Below are 15,415 nucleotides of genomic sequence, written 5' to 3'. Positions count from 1 at the left end.
AGCCAAGCAACATGAGGAAACATGAGGAAACATGATGCTACGCAAGTCAATTTCCACACTTTTGCTCAACGTGCTGGTGTATTAGTTAAATACTTTGGGTAATCAGATTGCAAATCAATGTAGACTAAAAGAAGAATAAATCGTTCTTAAGGCATTGTCAACAGACTCTATAAAGTTAATTTTCTCTGTATTGATCATATATTTTGCATTCTGTCACTTCACATACCAACCTGTTTCATGTTTTATGTGTTAGATTTGTTTTATGTTTATAATAGCAATAAAGTTTGTCTGTATTCAAAGATAATTTGACTGTGGTATATTTTGATAAACAACCCCTGTTTATAAAAGATTTAGCTTCAAAACTGTACCTAAATACAGCATGTGTAATATTATTTTCAATAAGCCTTGAGAATAATATTACTCCAATAAGTTCATTAATCATAATTCCCTTATTAAAGCTAATTCCTTATGGTAGAAATTGTGAGCAGATACAACAAGATGTTGTATGACGATTTTAATGGTGGAGAATTTTATTCTGACAAATAATCTAGTTATTTGTAATTTATCTAACTTATAATGGTTGTCGAAGGCAACTAATGCCATTATAAATTTCCTTACGTAATAATGCAGAGTAAGGACAATTTAATTTAATTCCTAGCTCACACATACTGTTTCCTTACATATAATGGTGTAGAATTGCGGCACATTAATCTGCACCGTGTACATCTACATCAACCAAATTCCCTAGCTATATTGGTGTGAGAATGCGGGCACTTTATCTGATCCCGTTTACATTTATACTACCAAATTCCCAACACATGGTACATAAACATTTGCAATCAACCTATCGATTTACCAAGGGAATACGTTGGAATATCAATCTGGGATATTAGAAGTATTTTAAATATCAAAACAATTACACACATCCACTTTGGATTTGGCAAAATGTATTCTGAGAGATCTGAACTCAAATCTGAGAGTGCTGCACTTCTATTGGTGGCTAAAAACATGATCAATTTAGCCAAAATTAGGAATAACAAGCATGCTATAGATGATATATCTGCATAACTTGGTGAATTATGGGGTTTCCTGTTCTGCATAAATCTGTCTAGCTTTCTGCAGAGTTATATGGGGGCAGATTCTGTGTGGGCCTGAGTATTAAGCATTTAGTAACAAATTTCTACTGGAAAAGCTGTTTCAAGTTCAGCTATTAAACTTGTTGGCCCTCCAGGCAATGTTTTGTTATAAGCAGAGTGCAATGTTGGCCCTCCTGATCTGATGATCTACCATGTTAAACCTTGAGCTAGATGAATAAGTCATGTCTTATTCATTCTGTCTAAAATCCTCAAAATAAGGCCACATTGCATTCCAAAGAAATGAAGTACAGGCCAGGGGCATGCAAGCAAGTATAGGTTTAGTGCAATCTTTAGGGCCAAGCGGATTTGAAAGTTTACTGTATGAAATAAGGAGCAATAACTGGCAATCATCATGGAGATGAAAGGTTCAAGGCTCTAGGTCAGGTGCTGACAAGAAGGTTTGAGACGGAGTGCTGGGAGGAAAGGTGTTGAATCAGCAGTCTGAGCCAGACAAATTACGTAATTTACAGAATACAGAAAAAAGATCAGCCCCACACACACAAGCAGGTGGCTACACACATACAAAGTCTTACATCAGCAGAACTCCTACAACAGTGTTCCTTGTGAAGAGTAGACCAATAAAGTCTTTTAACATACTTGTGTTTCCTCAGCTATATGCTATCATGCAAAAAATGTCCGTAATTTAAATAGTAAAAGACTGTAAAAATGCTACATAAAAAAAAATGTAAAAAAATTTATTGGTTTTATTAACAAAAGTATTCCACAAAGCATTCTACAACATAAAGACCTTCCATAAAATTAAACACAGCTACCCATTAGCAATCGTGAAGTTGCAATCACATGATTCATGGCATTTTGAACAGCACATAAATAGTGTTTGCACAGAATTTCTTGTTTCGCTTTTAGCGCAGGCACTGTGCACGTAAATGTTTTATCCAGGGGCTTGGGAAGTTCAGCGAGTATTGACACTGGCTACCACATCTGAAGTTGCGAGTTCAAATCCAGGGCATGCTGAGTGACTCCAGCCAGGTCTCTTAAGCAACCAAATTGGTCCAGTTGCTAGGGAGGGTAGAGTCACATGGGGTAACCTCCTTGTGGTCACTATAATGTGTGGTTCTCGTTCTCGTTGTTGCACGTGGCGAGTTGTGCGTGGATGCCACGGAGAATAGCGTGGGCCTCCACACGCGCTGCGTCTCCGCGTTAACACGCTCAACAAGCCACGTGATAAAATGCATGGATTGACAGTCTCAGACTCGGAGGCAACTGAGATTCGTATTCTGCCACCCGGATTGAGGCGAGTCATTACGCCACCTCGACGACTTAGAGTGCATTGGGAATTGGGCATTCCAAATTGGGGAGAAAAATTACTTTATCCAAATTGTCTAGTAAGATGGAAACGTTATATTCAGCTGGGTAAACACTATATAATCTGGGTTTGTTTCATTTACCAAATATTTGGTTAAGAGGTCCTTTCTCCATCATTTGATAATTGACACAGAATCACTGTTGTTTTTGTTGTGTGTCCATCAGTGTAATGACCACAGGCAAAAAAAATCACAAAGGTTCCATACTATTTCAAACAGTGTTCAGAAATCACAAGGAGCTGAACAAAATGTGAAAGCAGTAAATGTGTTAATCATGATTATTTTACATCGGGTTATATCGGGTAATTGAGCAGGCCAGAGTTAGCCACAAATCAAAATGTTTTTTGAGACAATGGTTCACGGTGGCACAGACATTGTTAAATACAATTACTTCCCTGCATCCAAGACTGTAATAGAGAGAGCTAAGAGCTAAAGGTTTTAGAGAGCATGGTGAGTTCTAAAAGTTTGCGACCATATTTCTTCCCCTCAATTAAAAAAAATTTAAATAAACTAAAGTTTGCTAGATTGAATAAATACATAAATAAATAAACACTAGAAAAAAAATCAGCAGGAAACTCTTCTAGTCTAATCCGAAAATCTACTTTCAACCTTTTTGGTTCTCTCTTGTTTCCCCCTCTATGTCAAGAAAGTCATGACTGAAATTTATGTAGTTCATTTATTATTTGATTGGGCCCTATTACATACATCTGATGGAGGGAAAATCTTTGAAAACTTTGAGGATCTTAGAGAGATGAAGAGCACTTTGGAGGATGAGAACACTCATTTTGTTTCACAGCTCTGGCTTCTTGCTGACTCAGAACTGGCCAAATTTATAGCTGTGGCCTTCTCTGGGTATTACAGTCTAAGAACAAGGCTTATGACTCATATTTCTAGTGTGTAGGTGTGTGTGTGTGTGTGTGTGTGTGTGTGTGTGTGTGTGTGTGTGTGTGTGTGTGTGTGTGTGTGTGTGCACGTGCGAGAGATAGAGAAAGGGAGAGAGAGAAAGAGAGATGATACATGAAATATAGAGAAAAGAAAAGAGTGAAATATAGGCACAGGACAGATTCTCTCTCAATCTCTTCTTCCATGACTAGTTTCACGGAAGTACATTCCCACTTCCAAGAGCATCCCATGCTGCTTTTCTTTGACTCCCTCCATCAATGAGCAGATGAGATTAGCATACCATTGGCCATTCTACATAATATGAAATCTATTTGAGTTATGAGCCTCCATTCAACCAGCCCCATTCAGCATAATCAACCATTTTAAGGGTGCAAATTGACTTGCTATTGGAGTTATGCAGCTCTCGGCACAGCCTATTAATGCATTAATAAGAGCAGCAAACAAATAAAACCTGCGCGTCGAGGAACTCCTGTCGATTGATCAGGAAATTGTTTGGGTATGGTCGTCTAGTTCCGGAGTATCAAAAGCTAAAATGCTCAAAGAAAAGTGCCTTTAATTAGCATGCACCTCAGAGCAATAAGCACCTTATGAATGTGTGATTAGGGCCTAATGTTTATTAATGTGTTTACTCCCCTTTGCATTAGTGCCAGTCGTGGTGGCTGATTAGAAGCACAAACAAGGACAAAATGTTGGAAGCTCTCGTAATATGACAGTCTGTAGAGAGCATATGTGTAGTGCACTGCAGTAAAGAAGGGAGGGGGGTCATCGGTGATTGCATTAAGACTGCATAGAAAGTGTAGCTTTCCCTAAAATGTCATGGAAAATTTCATTATATGTGCAAGTATGTATATTACCAATCTATCCACCAAGATGGATGGATTTATGATACTTCAATGCAAAAAGCAGCCAATGACTGAGACATTAAAATACATGACTGAGTACTTATGTTCTATTGATAAGTGACATATTTTACATATATAGACTCTTACTACCCTACTCTACCCTACTCTTGTAAAGCAAAAGCCACTGAGTGGGATGAGCAGGCACAAGTAATTGATTTTCAGAAAAAGCTTCTATTGGAGGCTGAAGGAGACATACTGTGAAGAACATGACAGGGAATGGTGAGTGAAAGCATGTTAGTATGCATTCAGTCCTAATGAAGTGGATGTGAACTATCAGTCTAACAGGAGACATGAGGAATACTTCAAATAAACTTTATAAAAGAGTAAGGACTATAGTCTACTTTCAGGTCATCATGACCTCAAGAATTTTTAGGATTATTAATTACTTGTGTAACTTAGCCGATGATTAAAAGCGACTTTCAGTATATTTTCGGCAAGGATATTTCTCTCAGCAACCTTAAGATGTGTACAAGCATTAAGTTCAAGCCTGAACCTGGTTCATATACAAGACAATGTCTTGAATACATTATAAATGGTCAGATTGTACGACCAAACTTAAGTTGAATCCGAAATTCCTTGCCAACAGCTTGCTAAGCTTTTACCGGCTCTGGCTTAAAATGAAGCGTGTAAGTATATTATTTATATTCATTTATTTACATATTTAAAATCCAAGTTATAATTGAAAATGTTAACCAAAACCAGTCTGAAATGTATGGTACGTTGGGTCCTGTTGGGCTTGGGTTGGGTTGCAGACCTATAGAGCAATGTGCAATGCTTATCGTTTAGTTCCACATTTCCACTGCTATAAAATTAAAATCATGTGCGTGGTTAGATCCAGGTGAGATTTTGTGAGTGAACTTTCCATGAACTCAAGGATGAATGTTAAGCTTGTCAATATACAGACCATGTATGACAACAGATAATAAGTGACTTCCCTGAAAACCAACAAAATCATAAACACAATAAAAAGGGGAAAAATATGTTGTTAATAACAATCAATCAAGGACAAATTAATTAATTATAAATAATCTTTTAGAACACTGACAACCCTACTGGTGTGTCGAACAAGCTTAACCAGCAAGACTTCAATGGCTGACAAGCACCACCATTAATTTATGTTGGTAAACAGTACGCCTATCCAAATTGTCCACCACCAAGACCAATACCAAACCAGCATGTAGAAAGGAAATGTTTAGGTTTATAGACATTATACACCCTTTGTTTTTGCAAAATGTCAAAATATTTCTCTTTGACAGAAAATTAAAAATAAAAATGAAAGTGAAAGTAAAACAAAACTGCTGTCACCCTTGGCCGTCTAGCGTCAACACAGCAACACAGCTTATTTGAGCTCTTTTTCTTAGAACTGTTCTCTCTATTTAACTTGTGCAATTTTGCAGAGTGTTCTTTTTCAGCACCGAAGAGCTGTCTGCCAAAAAATAACTTAAGTATACAGTGCATGACTTTATGAATGTTGCATGAAAATCGCATAAACAGATACCTTCTAATCCTGGGCTAGTCAACTGGCGGCACATGGGCCAAATTTTTCTTTTGGAAAACTTTGTCTGGCCCTCCGACTGATTTTTAATCAAATTGTTTCGCCATCTGAAATACCTGAGTGCTCTCTGTGCAAAACTCATCATTCAAATGCGCAAGCCTCAGCAGTCAGCGGTGATCTTAAAGCATTCAGACATCATCAGTTTTTCAGACCGAGGCTTGTGTTTAAGCTTTTCTGGGCGATAGTTTAGTTATACTGCTTTGCTAAACATGGATTATACCATTAAGGTGAGCATTTGATAGTGTCTTTTTCAATCAAATGTATTTATATACAAGTTGTTGTGTGGAGTGCAGTCTAAATCAAAAGATGTAAAAGATGATCACCGTAGTTGTGACAGAAATGTTGTCAGCACATACTGTATACACATTAGGCAACAAAAGCACTATTTATGAAAACAGAACATTCAAAGAAAATTTACTGAAAAGTTTGCTTTTATTCAGTATTCTTGAAGTGTCAAAAAATGTTGTCTCATAAATGATAACGTGAAACTGAACCTGCAAATATCCTGATTATATTTGGTTATATACAGCTGTGAGTCAGTCCTCTCAATCATGAACAGCATCAGCTCAGTTTGCTCTTCTTTTGCCAATGATTACCTACACAAAAATCTGGCTCATGCACTGGCTATTGTGTGCAAATTCACAATACTTGCAGGATTACTTTTTTCCTCACTGAAAATGATGATACTTTATAGAGAAAATGGAAGAATAGGCATTTGATCCCTTTTATTTCCCAAAAAATATTTTAATTTAAATGCATTCTTAAGTAAACATGACATTTTTATATGACCATTGTTTTCATACGTGGGTTGATATTGTGGGAGGGATTTAGCAGGTCTAAATGTTTCTCATCAGTTTTAATCATTTGCAAACAATAGCGCTAAAATGTTAAAATGATCATTATGTTTTGTTTTATCAAATTTAAGATGATACTAAATTATTTGTTAATTAAGAGTATAAATCATGTTGGTTCTTCAGCCAGATATTATGAAGGAATTTATGGCCAGACTTTAGAAAATTATAATTCAATATACAGTATACCCTTTGACTATTTTAACATAAAATAAACACACTGTAATAATGTTTTTTTTTTAAGTAACATGCAATGTTATTTAATTTTACTTGCAAAGAAAGTGTTATACAGAAATATGTTTGGTCCCCTCCAAGATTTCATCTGGATAATCTTACTCCCACAAGAAAGTAGTTGAAACGCCCTGTTCATTGATTAGAACAGGGCGTTTCAACTACTTTCTTGTGGCAAAATATAGTTTGCCACAAGAGACTATCTGTCATATTCCCTGTTGTCTTTTGTTTTTGTACTTTTATATTGAAATTCTTGTTTTGTTTCCTGTTTCCTGTGTTAGTTTTGTAGTCCTTTTGTAGTTTTATTCCTTGATTGGTTTTTCCCTGATTATTTCTCATTCCCTGATTGTTTCCCCAGGTGTTCCTCATTCCCTTGTTTGTTCCCTTGTGTATTTAAGCCCTTGGTTTCCCTGTTTCAGTTCTTGTATATATGTATGACGGTTTTTGTCTATGCTTGGTGCCAGGTTCCCTGTGTTTTGCTTTTTGTTTCTTTGGAGCTAAAGTGTTATTAAAGCTGCATTTAGATACAAATTCCTTGCCTGACTCATCACACCATCACACAATCTCATTCACAAAGAACTTCAAAAACTGCATTGCTATTAGAAGGGTATATCACAGTCTACTGTACGTGTCTACTTATTTTTGTGTCTAATGGACTAGAATTAGGGATTTTAATGGTCAGAGCCAGCAGGGGAATATCAGAGGGAGTTCAGTACAGCTCATACATCTTGTTACTCTGAGAGAAATGGAGCACCATTAAAGAAGTATTAATTTTTTAGATGGCCACATGCATTGTTAGGCACTTCTGCGATCTTCATATCAGCCATGCAGAACTGCCTTAATGAAAGCCTGTGGACACTGACACATAAGACAGAGTTCAAATGTAAAGGCCAACAGTCCATTTAAAACAAGATATGGGTCATGATGGTCAACGGGTCATATACACTCACCTAAAGGATTATTAGGAACACCTGTTCAATTTCTCATTAATGCAATTATCTAATCAACCAATCACATGGCAGTTGCTTCAATGCATTTAGGGGTGTGGTCCTGGTCAAGACAATCTCCTGAACTCCAAACTGAATGTCAGAATGGGAAAGAAAGGTGATTTAAGCAATTCTGAGCGTGGCATGGTTGTTGGTGCCAGACGGGCCTGTCTGAGTATTTCACAATCTGCTCAGTTACTGGGATTTTCACACACAACCATTTCTAGGGTTTACAAAGAATGGTGTGAAAAGGGAAAAACATCCAGTATGCGGCAGTCCTGTGGGCGAAAATGCCTTGTTGATGCTAGAGGTCAGAGGAGAATGGGCCGACTGATTCAAGCTGATAGAAGAGCAACTTTGCCTGAAATAACCACTCATTACAACCGAGCTATGCAGCAAAGCATTTGTGAAGCCACAACATGCACAACCTTGAGGCGGATGGGCTACAACAGCAGAAAACCCCACCGGGTACCACTCATCTCCACTACAAATAGGAAAAAGAGGCTACAATTTGCAAGAGCTCACCAAAATTGGACAGTTTAAGACTGGAAAAATGTTGCCTGGTCTGATGAGTCTCGATTTCTGTTGAGACATTCAGATGGTAGAGTCAGAATTTGGTGTAAACAGAATGAGAACATGGATCCATCATGCCTTGTTACCACTGTGCAGGCTGGTGGTGGTGGTGGTGTAATGGTGTGGGAGATGTTTTCTTGGCACACTTTAGGCCCCTTAGTGCAAATTGGGCATTGTTTAAATGCCACGGCCTACCTGAGCATTGTTTCTGACCATGTCCATCCCTTTATGGCCACCATGTACCCATCCTCTGATGGCTACTTCCAGCAGGATAATGCACCATGTCACAAAGCTCGAATCATTTCAAATTGGTTTCTTGAACATGACAATGAGTTCACTGTACTAAAATGGCCCCCACAGTCACCAGATCTCAACCCAATAGAGCATCTTTGGGATGTGGTGGAACGGGAGCTTCGTGCCCTGGATGTGCATCCCACAAATCTCCATCAACTGCAAGATGCTATCCTATCAATATGGGCCAACATTCCTAAAGAATGCTTTCAGCACCTTGTTGAATCAATGCCACGTAGAATTAAGGCAGTTCTGAAGGCGAAAGGGGGTCAAACACAGTATTAGTATGGTGTTCCTAATAATCCTTTAGGTGAGTGTATATATATACTGTATCACACTGATCTGCCACAGCACTAAACCACCTGCCTAATATTGTTTAGGTACCCTTCATGCCACCAAAACAGCGTCAACATGCTATTCATCTCAACACAAATTGAGCCGTTATTTGAATTACCGTACACATACACTGTTAGTATTTTGTAGCATTGCCTTTAAATTATTTAACTTGGGTCAAACGTTTTGTGTAGCCTTCCACAAGCTTCTCAAAATAAGTTGTTGGAACTTTGGCCCATTTCTCCAGACAGAACTGGTGTAACTGGGTCAGAATTGTAGGCCTCCTTGCTCGCATGCGCTTTTTTAGTTTTGCCCACAACAGGTGTGTGAGAGATATGGACAAGCTGCTGTATTTCTTTGCATCACTAGAAACCGCTCACTCACTTTCATCTGAACAAGTGTCAAAAGTGAAACTGCCCGAGAGGGACCCAACGTGTGTGCGATAGAGACCGGGAGGGACCTGGCCGTTCAGCAAGCTGTAGCCTGGTATAATTGTAGAGACTGTAAAGAATGAATGGCAGCCAGAGAAAATTATGGTTTTTAGATTTTAAACATCAGCAAATTAAACTTCAGCATTTGATGTTTTACAGTTGTATGTATAGTGTCTAATAACGCATTAGCAATCAAGTTTGATCTGAATTCAATCTTCCCATTTTATCCTAGTATAAAAAATGTATAATTAATACCCACATTGTAATTATAGCATGTCCTCTGATTTTATGGCATGTATACATAGTATACTGGTATCAAAGATTAATATATGTAAAAATGTGTCTAATTAACTTAGATTACACACACAATGAACATTTTAACATGTACACATTAAAATAATTTAAATAAATGATGACTAAACATTCCTCGCAAGTTCATTGAGACAAAGTATAAAGTAAATAAATGTATGATGATTTTTTTTTTTATGTTTGTGGTAAAATATCATACCATAATTAATATAGTACTGCACATCCCAATAATAGCAAAGGTACCCATATCCCTGACGAGCATGACTGAATCAGAATAATTGTTATCTGAAATGTGCTCACTAGACTCATTTTCCAAGAGATAGCAAAGCAGCTTAGGTTAATGTTACTTAATACAGATATTACAATGCACTGTAACAGTAAAGCATTGTCTATTGTCTGGCGTTCACAGCTGGGGAACTACATCACCGGAGACTCAGTTTAATGCTGTTATTAATGGCACTCTGCAAAAACAAACATGTGGGAAAATCACAGATTATCTGCTTTATTAGCACCATTAGCCAAATGTGAAAATGTGTATTTCCGAGAAGACCCCCTTTCCGCCGGCACATGTGGAACAGCTGTACCAAATCCACTAAGTACTGTATGTGAAAATTGTTGTTCCCTTTAATGTTCTGAAATCCTCTAACGGCAAGTACAAATTGTTCAGGATGGAGAAACGGGGGTTGTAGCTAAAGGGCTAAATTTGAGTAAGAAAAAATTTACACATAACAGAGCTGAGCACAAGCACTCTCAGCACACTCGTAGGGTAGAAAGGTTTTAATGTCATGTTGTAGGAAAGCTGGTTCATTGTCCATGGAGTCACACAATTACCATGCACAAAATAACTTTGCAGTCACAGTATTATATGCACATGCAGAAAGCAAGAAATGAATATAAAGAGAGCAGCCACGATAATTCTGATGCTAAAGTGTTCTCATTCACAAGGCTCCAGGAACCGAAGAAAATGCAGAGGATGGAGTGAAGAGAGATGGAAGGTGCCTTGGTTTAAGAGAGTCTTTCCATCAATTGTTAAATGTGGACTTATTAAGCATGACAAATATGTGTGCGTTTATTTATTTATCTTAATGAATAGGGAAAAAAGGAAAGCAGTGGGAGAGAGACGAATGAGATCAGAAAAGGATCATTACAAAAACAATTACCCCTAAACAATACAGGTTCAACATATCATTCTATCGCTACACTACAGAGGAAGGGAGGAAGAAACAAGGCTAAAAATAAAAGATTACGGGCTGTTAACACAGGACATACTTGTGCCCAAAAACTGAGACTGAGCACAGCAAAATAGAGGAGAGCGCAGGGGTCTCAGGATACATTTGTAAAATCTGAACTGCTTTAATTTGCCACAGAGAAAGGAAGGAAGGAAGGTGATCAAGTTAATTTGGGATCTGTACCTGTGGATATCAGGGGCAGTCAGAGGTCAAGAACAGTCTTTTTAAGTGATAACAGAAGATGCAGCCAGGCACTCACTCTGTCTCCATTAACACTGAAACTGGCTAGTGCTTCACATCAGCATACATTTAACATGCTAATATTCACTGTAACTAGTCAGTACATAAATTCATAAAATAGATTAATTATTTGTAAGTTACTTTGGCATGTCTAACTTTAACCCAATTCAATTAGGTTGAATAGTATTTGAGTTGAAATTGCGTAGCAATTTTAAGTTAAGAAAATATATTTCAAACATGTGAAACCACTGTTTTATCACTGTTTGAAAAGTGTACAGTAGCTTAACTGGTAGAGCATGGTGGTTGTAACACCAAAAGTATGGGTTTGAACATACATACTGTGCTCATAAAATGTAAAGCTTGAATCCACTGAATGTCTGCCAAACGGATAAATGTAAATGCAAGTATACAATAAGTTGCACAACCATAATCAGATATGCAATCCACAATGTATTTATACCTAACTTGAGATGAATTCTATACAAGACAAAGTGCCTTCAGCTCCCTTGTAATGTTTTATCAAGTTATGTTGTGTTCCTTTGTTCTAACTAAATCTGAGTTGTAAATTGAGTCTGTAGGCCATCACAGAAAGACACAACTCTCCTTCTAAGTGTGTTTGTACTGGGAGGAGTTTTGCTGCATTATTGATTTAATAATATAACATACATCAAATTTGTAATGGGCTACAACTCAATATCTCTGCAAATTCCCAAATATATTTTCATTACAACTGACAATTCATATTTGCTGACAGTATTCTCAATACATATATATATATATATAATACAGTTTACGTCAGAAGTTTATATACACCTTAGCCAAATACATTTAAACTACGTTTTTCCACAATTCCTGACATTTATTCATATAAAACATTCCCTGTCTTAGGTCAGTTAGGATCACTATATTATTTTTAGAATGTGAAATTTAAGAATAATTGTAGAGATAATGGTTTATTTCAGCATTTCTTTCTTTCATCACATTCCCAGTGGGTCAGAAGTTTACATACACTTTGTTAGTATTTGGTAGCATTGCCTTCAACATTTTTAACTTGGGAAAAAGCTTCTCACTATAAGTTACTGGAATTTTGGCCCATTCCTACAGACAGAACTGGTGTAACTGAGTCGGGTATGTAGGCCTCCTTGCTTGCACACGATATTTCAGTTCTGCCGACAAATTTCTATTGGACTGAGGCCAGGGCTTTGTGATGGCCACTCCAATACCTTGACTTTGTTGTCCTTAAGCCATTTTGCCACAACTTTGGAGGTATGAATTGGGGTCAATGTCCACTTGGAAGACCCATTTGTTACCGAGATTTAACTCCCAACATTGAGATGTTGCTTCAATATATCCACATCCACTCCCATGTTTCACTTAAAAAATAGCGATGGTCATTATGGCCAAACAGATTTTTTTTTTTTTTATCAGACCAAAGGACAAGATCTTTGTCCCCATATGCACATTGAAACTGTAGTCTGGATTTGTTATGGCAGTATTGGAACAGTGGCTTCTTCCTTGCTGAACTTTTTTATTAAAGTCAAGCCTAATTTAGCTTCTGATATGCTAATTGGAGTCAATTGGAGTTGTAGCTGTGGATGTATTTTAAGGCTTACCTTCAAACTCAGTGCCTCTTTGCTTGACAACTTTATTATTAAATCTACAATTTAATTGTATTATTTACAATTATTTGAAAAAACTAGTTTGCTAATATGAAATCTGTGGGGCAGTTAAAAAATTGGTGAATTATTTCTACCTAAGTACATGTAAACTTCTGACTTCAACTGTATATTATACATTTCATAACAGCTGGCTGCTAAGTCAGAGATGCAATACTAAATCAGGTCATCTAAAGTTGGGAAAGATTTCTTGTATGCCTCTTGCTTTCTGTGTAACAGGCCCTAGATTAATTCCATCTGTTGATATGCATCTTCATATTATAATATCTGTGAAGGTGTAAACAACAGTAGAAGTGTGATTTACCAGCCTAACACTTAGGACAAACAGTTGGCAAAATGCTGTATAAGTATTAGCCAAATAACAGGTCATATTGCACCAAAATGTTATGGGTCTGATTGGACATACAACCTTTGGTGTCAACAACAACGGAAATGGGAAGATATTTCTCTTTTCTTTTAAAAGATAATTCAAATATCTAGTTATCTATACTAACTATGCACAATTATAAGGTTAGTTGCATTTTATTATTTGCATTTAGCATTGGTTTTGCCTGCTGCATATGGCCATACCAAACTCTGCATCACATTTTGGGTTTAAGACCCACCAGATGTCGAATTCTACACCAATGGTGTAGATTGTTGAGGAGTACGTTCTCCTCTGACTGAAATAACATATACAAAGAAAATAAATAACGGCATCAGTTTTGACCTTTACAGATCAGGACACCAAAAAAAATACTGACTCAGGAGTGATGGGAGACTTTTTTTTTTTTTTATGTTGCTTCATATGTGTGTGTACAGGTTCCTGTATACTTGTGAGTGCCACATTTTTGAAAATGTCCTCACTAATATAGAAACAGATAGAAAACCCGCAAGTGAGGACATTTAAGTAAAAAAAGGCTCATAAATCAGCAAAATCATGTTTTGCTTTAAATCTACATATATACACAGGTTTCTGTGAGGGTTAGGTTTAGGGGATAGAATATATCTTCAGCTTGCTATTAATGGAATATCAATGGAAGTCTATGTAATGTCCTAACTAATATAGTGAAACAAACCTGTGTGTGTGTGTGTGTGTGTGTGTGTGTGTGTGTGTGTGTGTGTGTGTGAGCGTGTATTTATCACTTTGTGGGGACCAAATGTCCCCATAAGGATAGTAAAACCCGAAATTTTTGACCTTGTGGGGACATTTTGTCGGTCCCCATGAGGAAAACAGCTTATAAATCATACTAAATTATGTTTTTGAAAATGTAAAAATGCAGAAAGTTTTCTGTGATGGTTAGGTTTAGGGGTAGGGTTAGGTTTAGGGATAGAATATAAAGTTTGTACAGTATAAAACCATTATGTCTATGGAAAGTCCCCATAAAACATGGAAACACAACATGTGTGTGTGTGTGTGTGTGTGTGTGTGTAATAGGTCCACTCGTGATTTTTCCGTAATACAATTTCCGTTTAAACATATGCATTTCCCCTTTATTTAGATTGTATTCAAAATGTATCACATTGAAGGAAATGCCACTTGAGGCTGTACATTGGAGTTCTGACTGCAGGTAAGGGCCTAAAATAATCTTAATCATGAAGCCACACAAGGCTTAATGTTTATAAAATCTAGAATTCAGATATTTGGTCACTGTAATGTATTAGGTTAATAAATGAAAAGGTAGATAATTGAATAAGTGAATAAATAACCACAGACACATAAAGGCACTTACCTGATTTGAGAAGAAAGTGAGGAAGCAGCATACATACATAGAAAAGAGAGAAAGAGAGAAAGGGAGATCTTCAAAATGATGGCAACACATTTCACATAGCACCTTTGCTAAAACCACGAGTGAAGAAAATTTCTCATTCATATAGCAAGAAGACACTGCATCAGTGCCAATCAATAGAAATGGCAATAACAGCTATTATGGGTAAAAGCACTCTTACATCTATTACACACTCTGCCAGAGCAGTGAGTGTGTGGATCCCTGACCAATCGCATGAGAAGTCAGATACATTTCTCCTGAGCTTGCAAGACAAATCAATATAATCACCTGCCAAAACTCATCTTGATTCAGCACACAGTATACCGTGAGCCTTGTTTCTCTGAACTGGGAGTAAATCGGTCTGCATTTGCTATGGTTATAATTATGAATGCCTATGAGTGTACTGCAGAACCGGTCATCTGCAAATTCACACCTGTGTTTGGTTTAAGTTAAAATTGATTGAAACTGGTCTAAATATTAGGTTGAAATTTTATTTCATTAAATATTCCACGGCAAACCTCCCAGATAGCTGTTTGGCTTACAGTAGTAACATGATTAGTGCATGTTCACTTCTTGTAAGAGCTGAATGATGAATCTGGGTCCCTCTCGATAATGGGTGTTTTAATCCACAGCTTGAGCAATGAATGTTTATGGGCTCCTAGAGGGCCCTCATCAACATTAATATTTATCCACTGC

The 15,415-nt window shown here is 37.1% G+C and overlaps 1 protein-coding gene across 2 annotated transcripts in view; it reads right to left on the bottom strand.

The window, feature by feature from the left end:
* The window catches only part of ctnna2 (catenin (cadherin-associated protein), alpha 2), a 717,220-nt gene that overhangs the window by 434,747 nt on the left and 267,058 nt on the right, over positions 1-15,415 (bottom strand). Inside the window, exon 8 of one of the 2 annotated variants that reach the window (XM_052137027.1) lies at positions 14,597-14,683. The exons of the other annotated variant lie outside the window; for it this stretch is intronic. Coding sequence (XP_051992987.1) covers positions 14,612-14,683 — 72 coding nt within the window. The 3' untranslated portion in view covers positions 14,597-14,611. Of the gene's footprint in view, positions 1-14,596; positions 14,684-15,415 lie in introns of those variants that run through there. 2 annotated transcript variants of the gene reach the window in all.

The sequence above is a fragment of the Xyrauchen texanus genome, chromosome 11, assembly GCF_025860055.1.
Source record: "Xyrauchen texanus isolate HMW12.3.18 chromosome 11, RBS_HiC_50CHRs, whole genome shotgun sequence".
Classification (NCBI taxonomy): Eukaryota; Metazoa; Chordata; class Actinopteri; order Cypriniformes; family Catostomidae; genus Xyrauchen; species Xyrauchen texanus.
The sequence above is the reverse complement of the archived record's forward strand: the minus strand, read 5'-3'. Positions and strand labels throughout refer to the sequence as shown.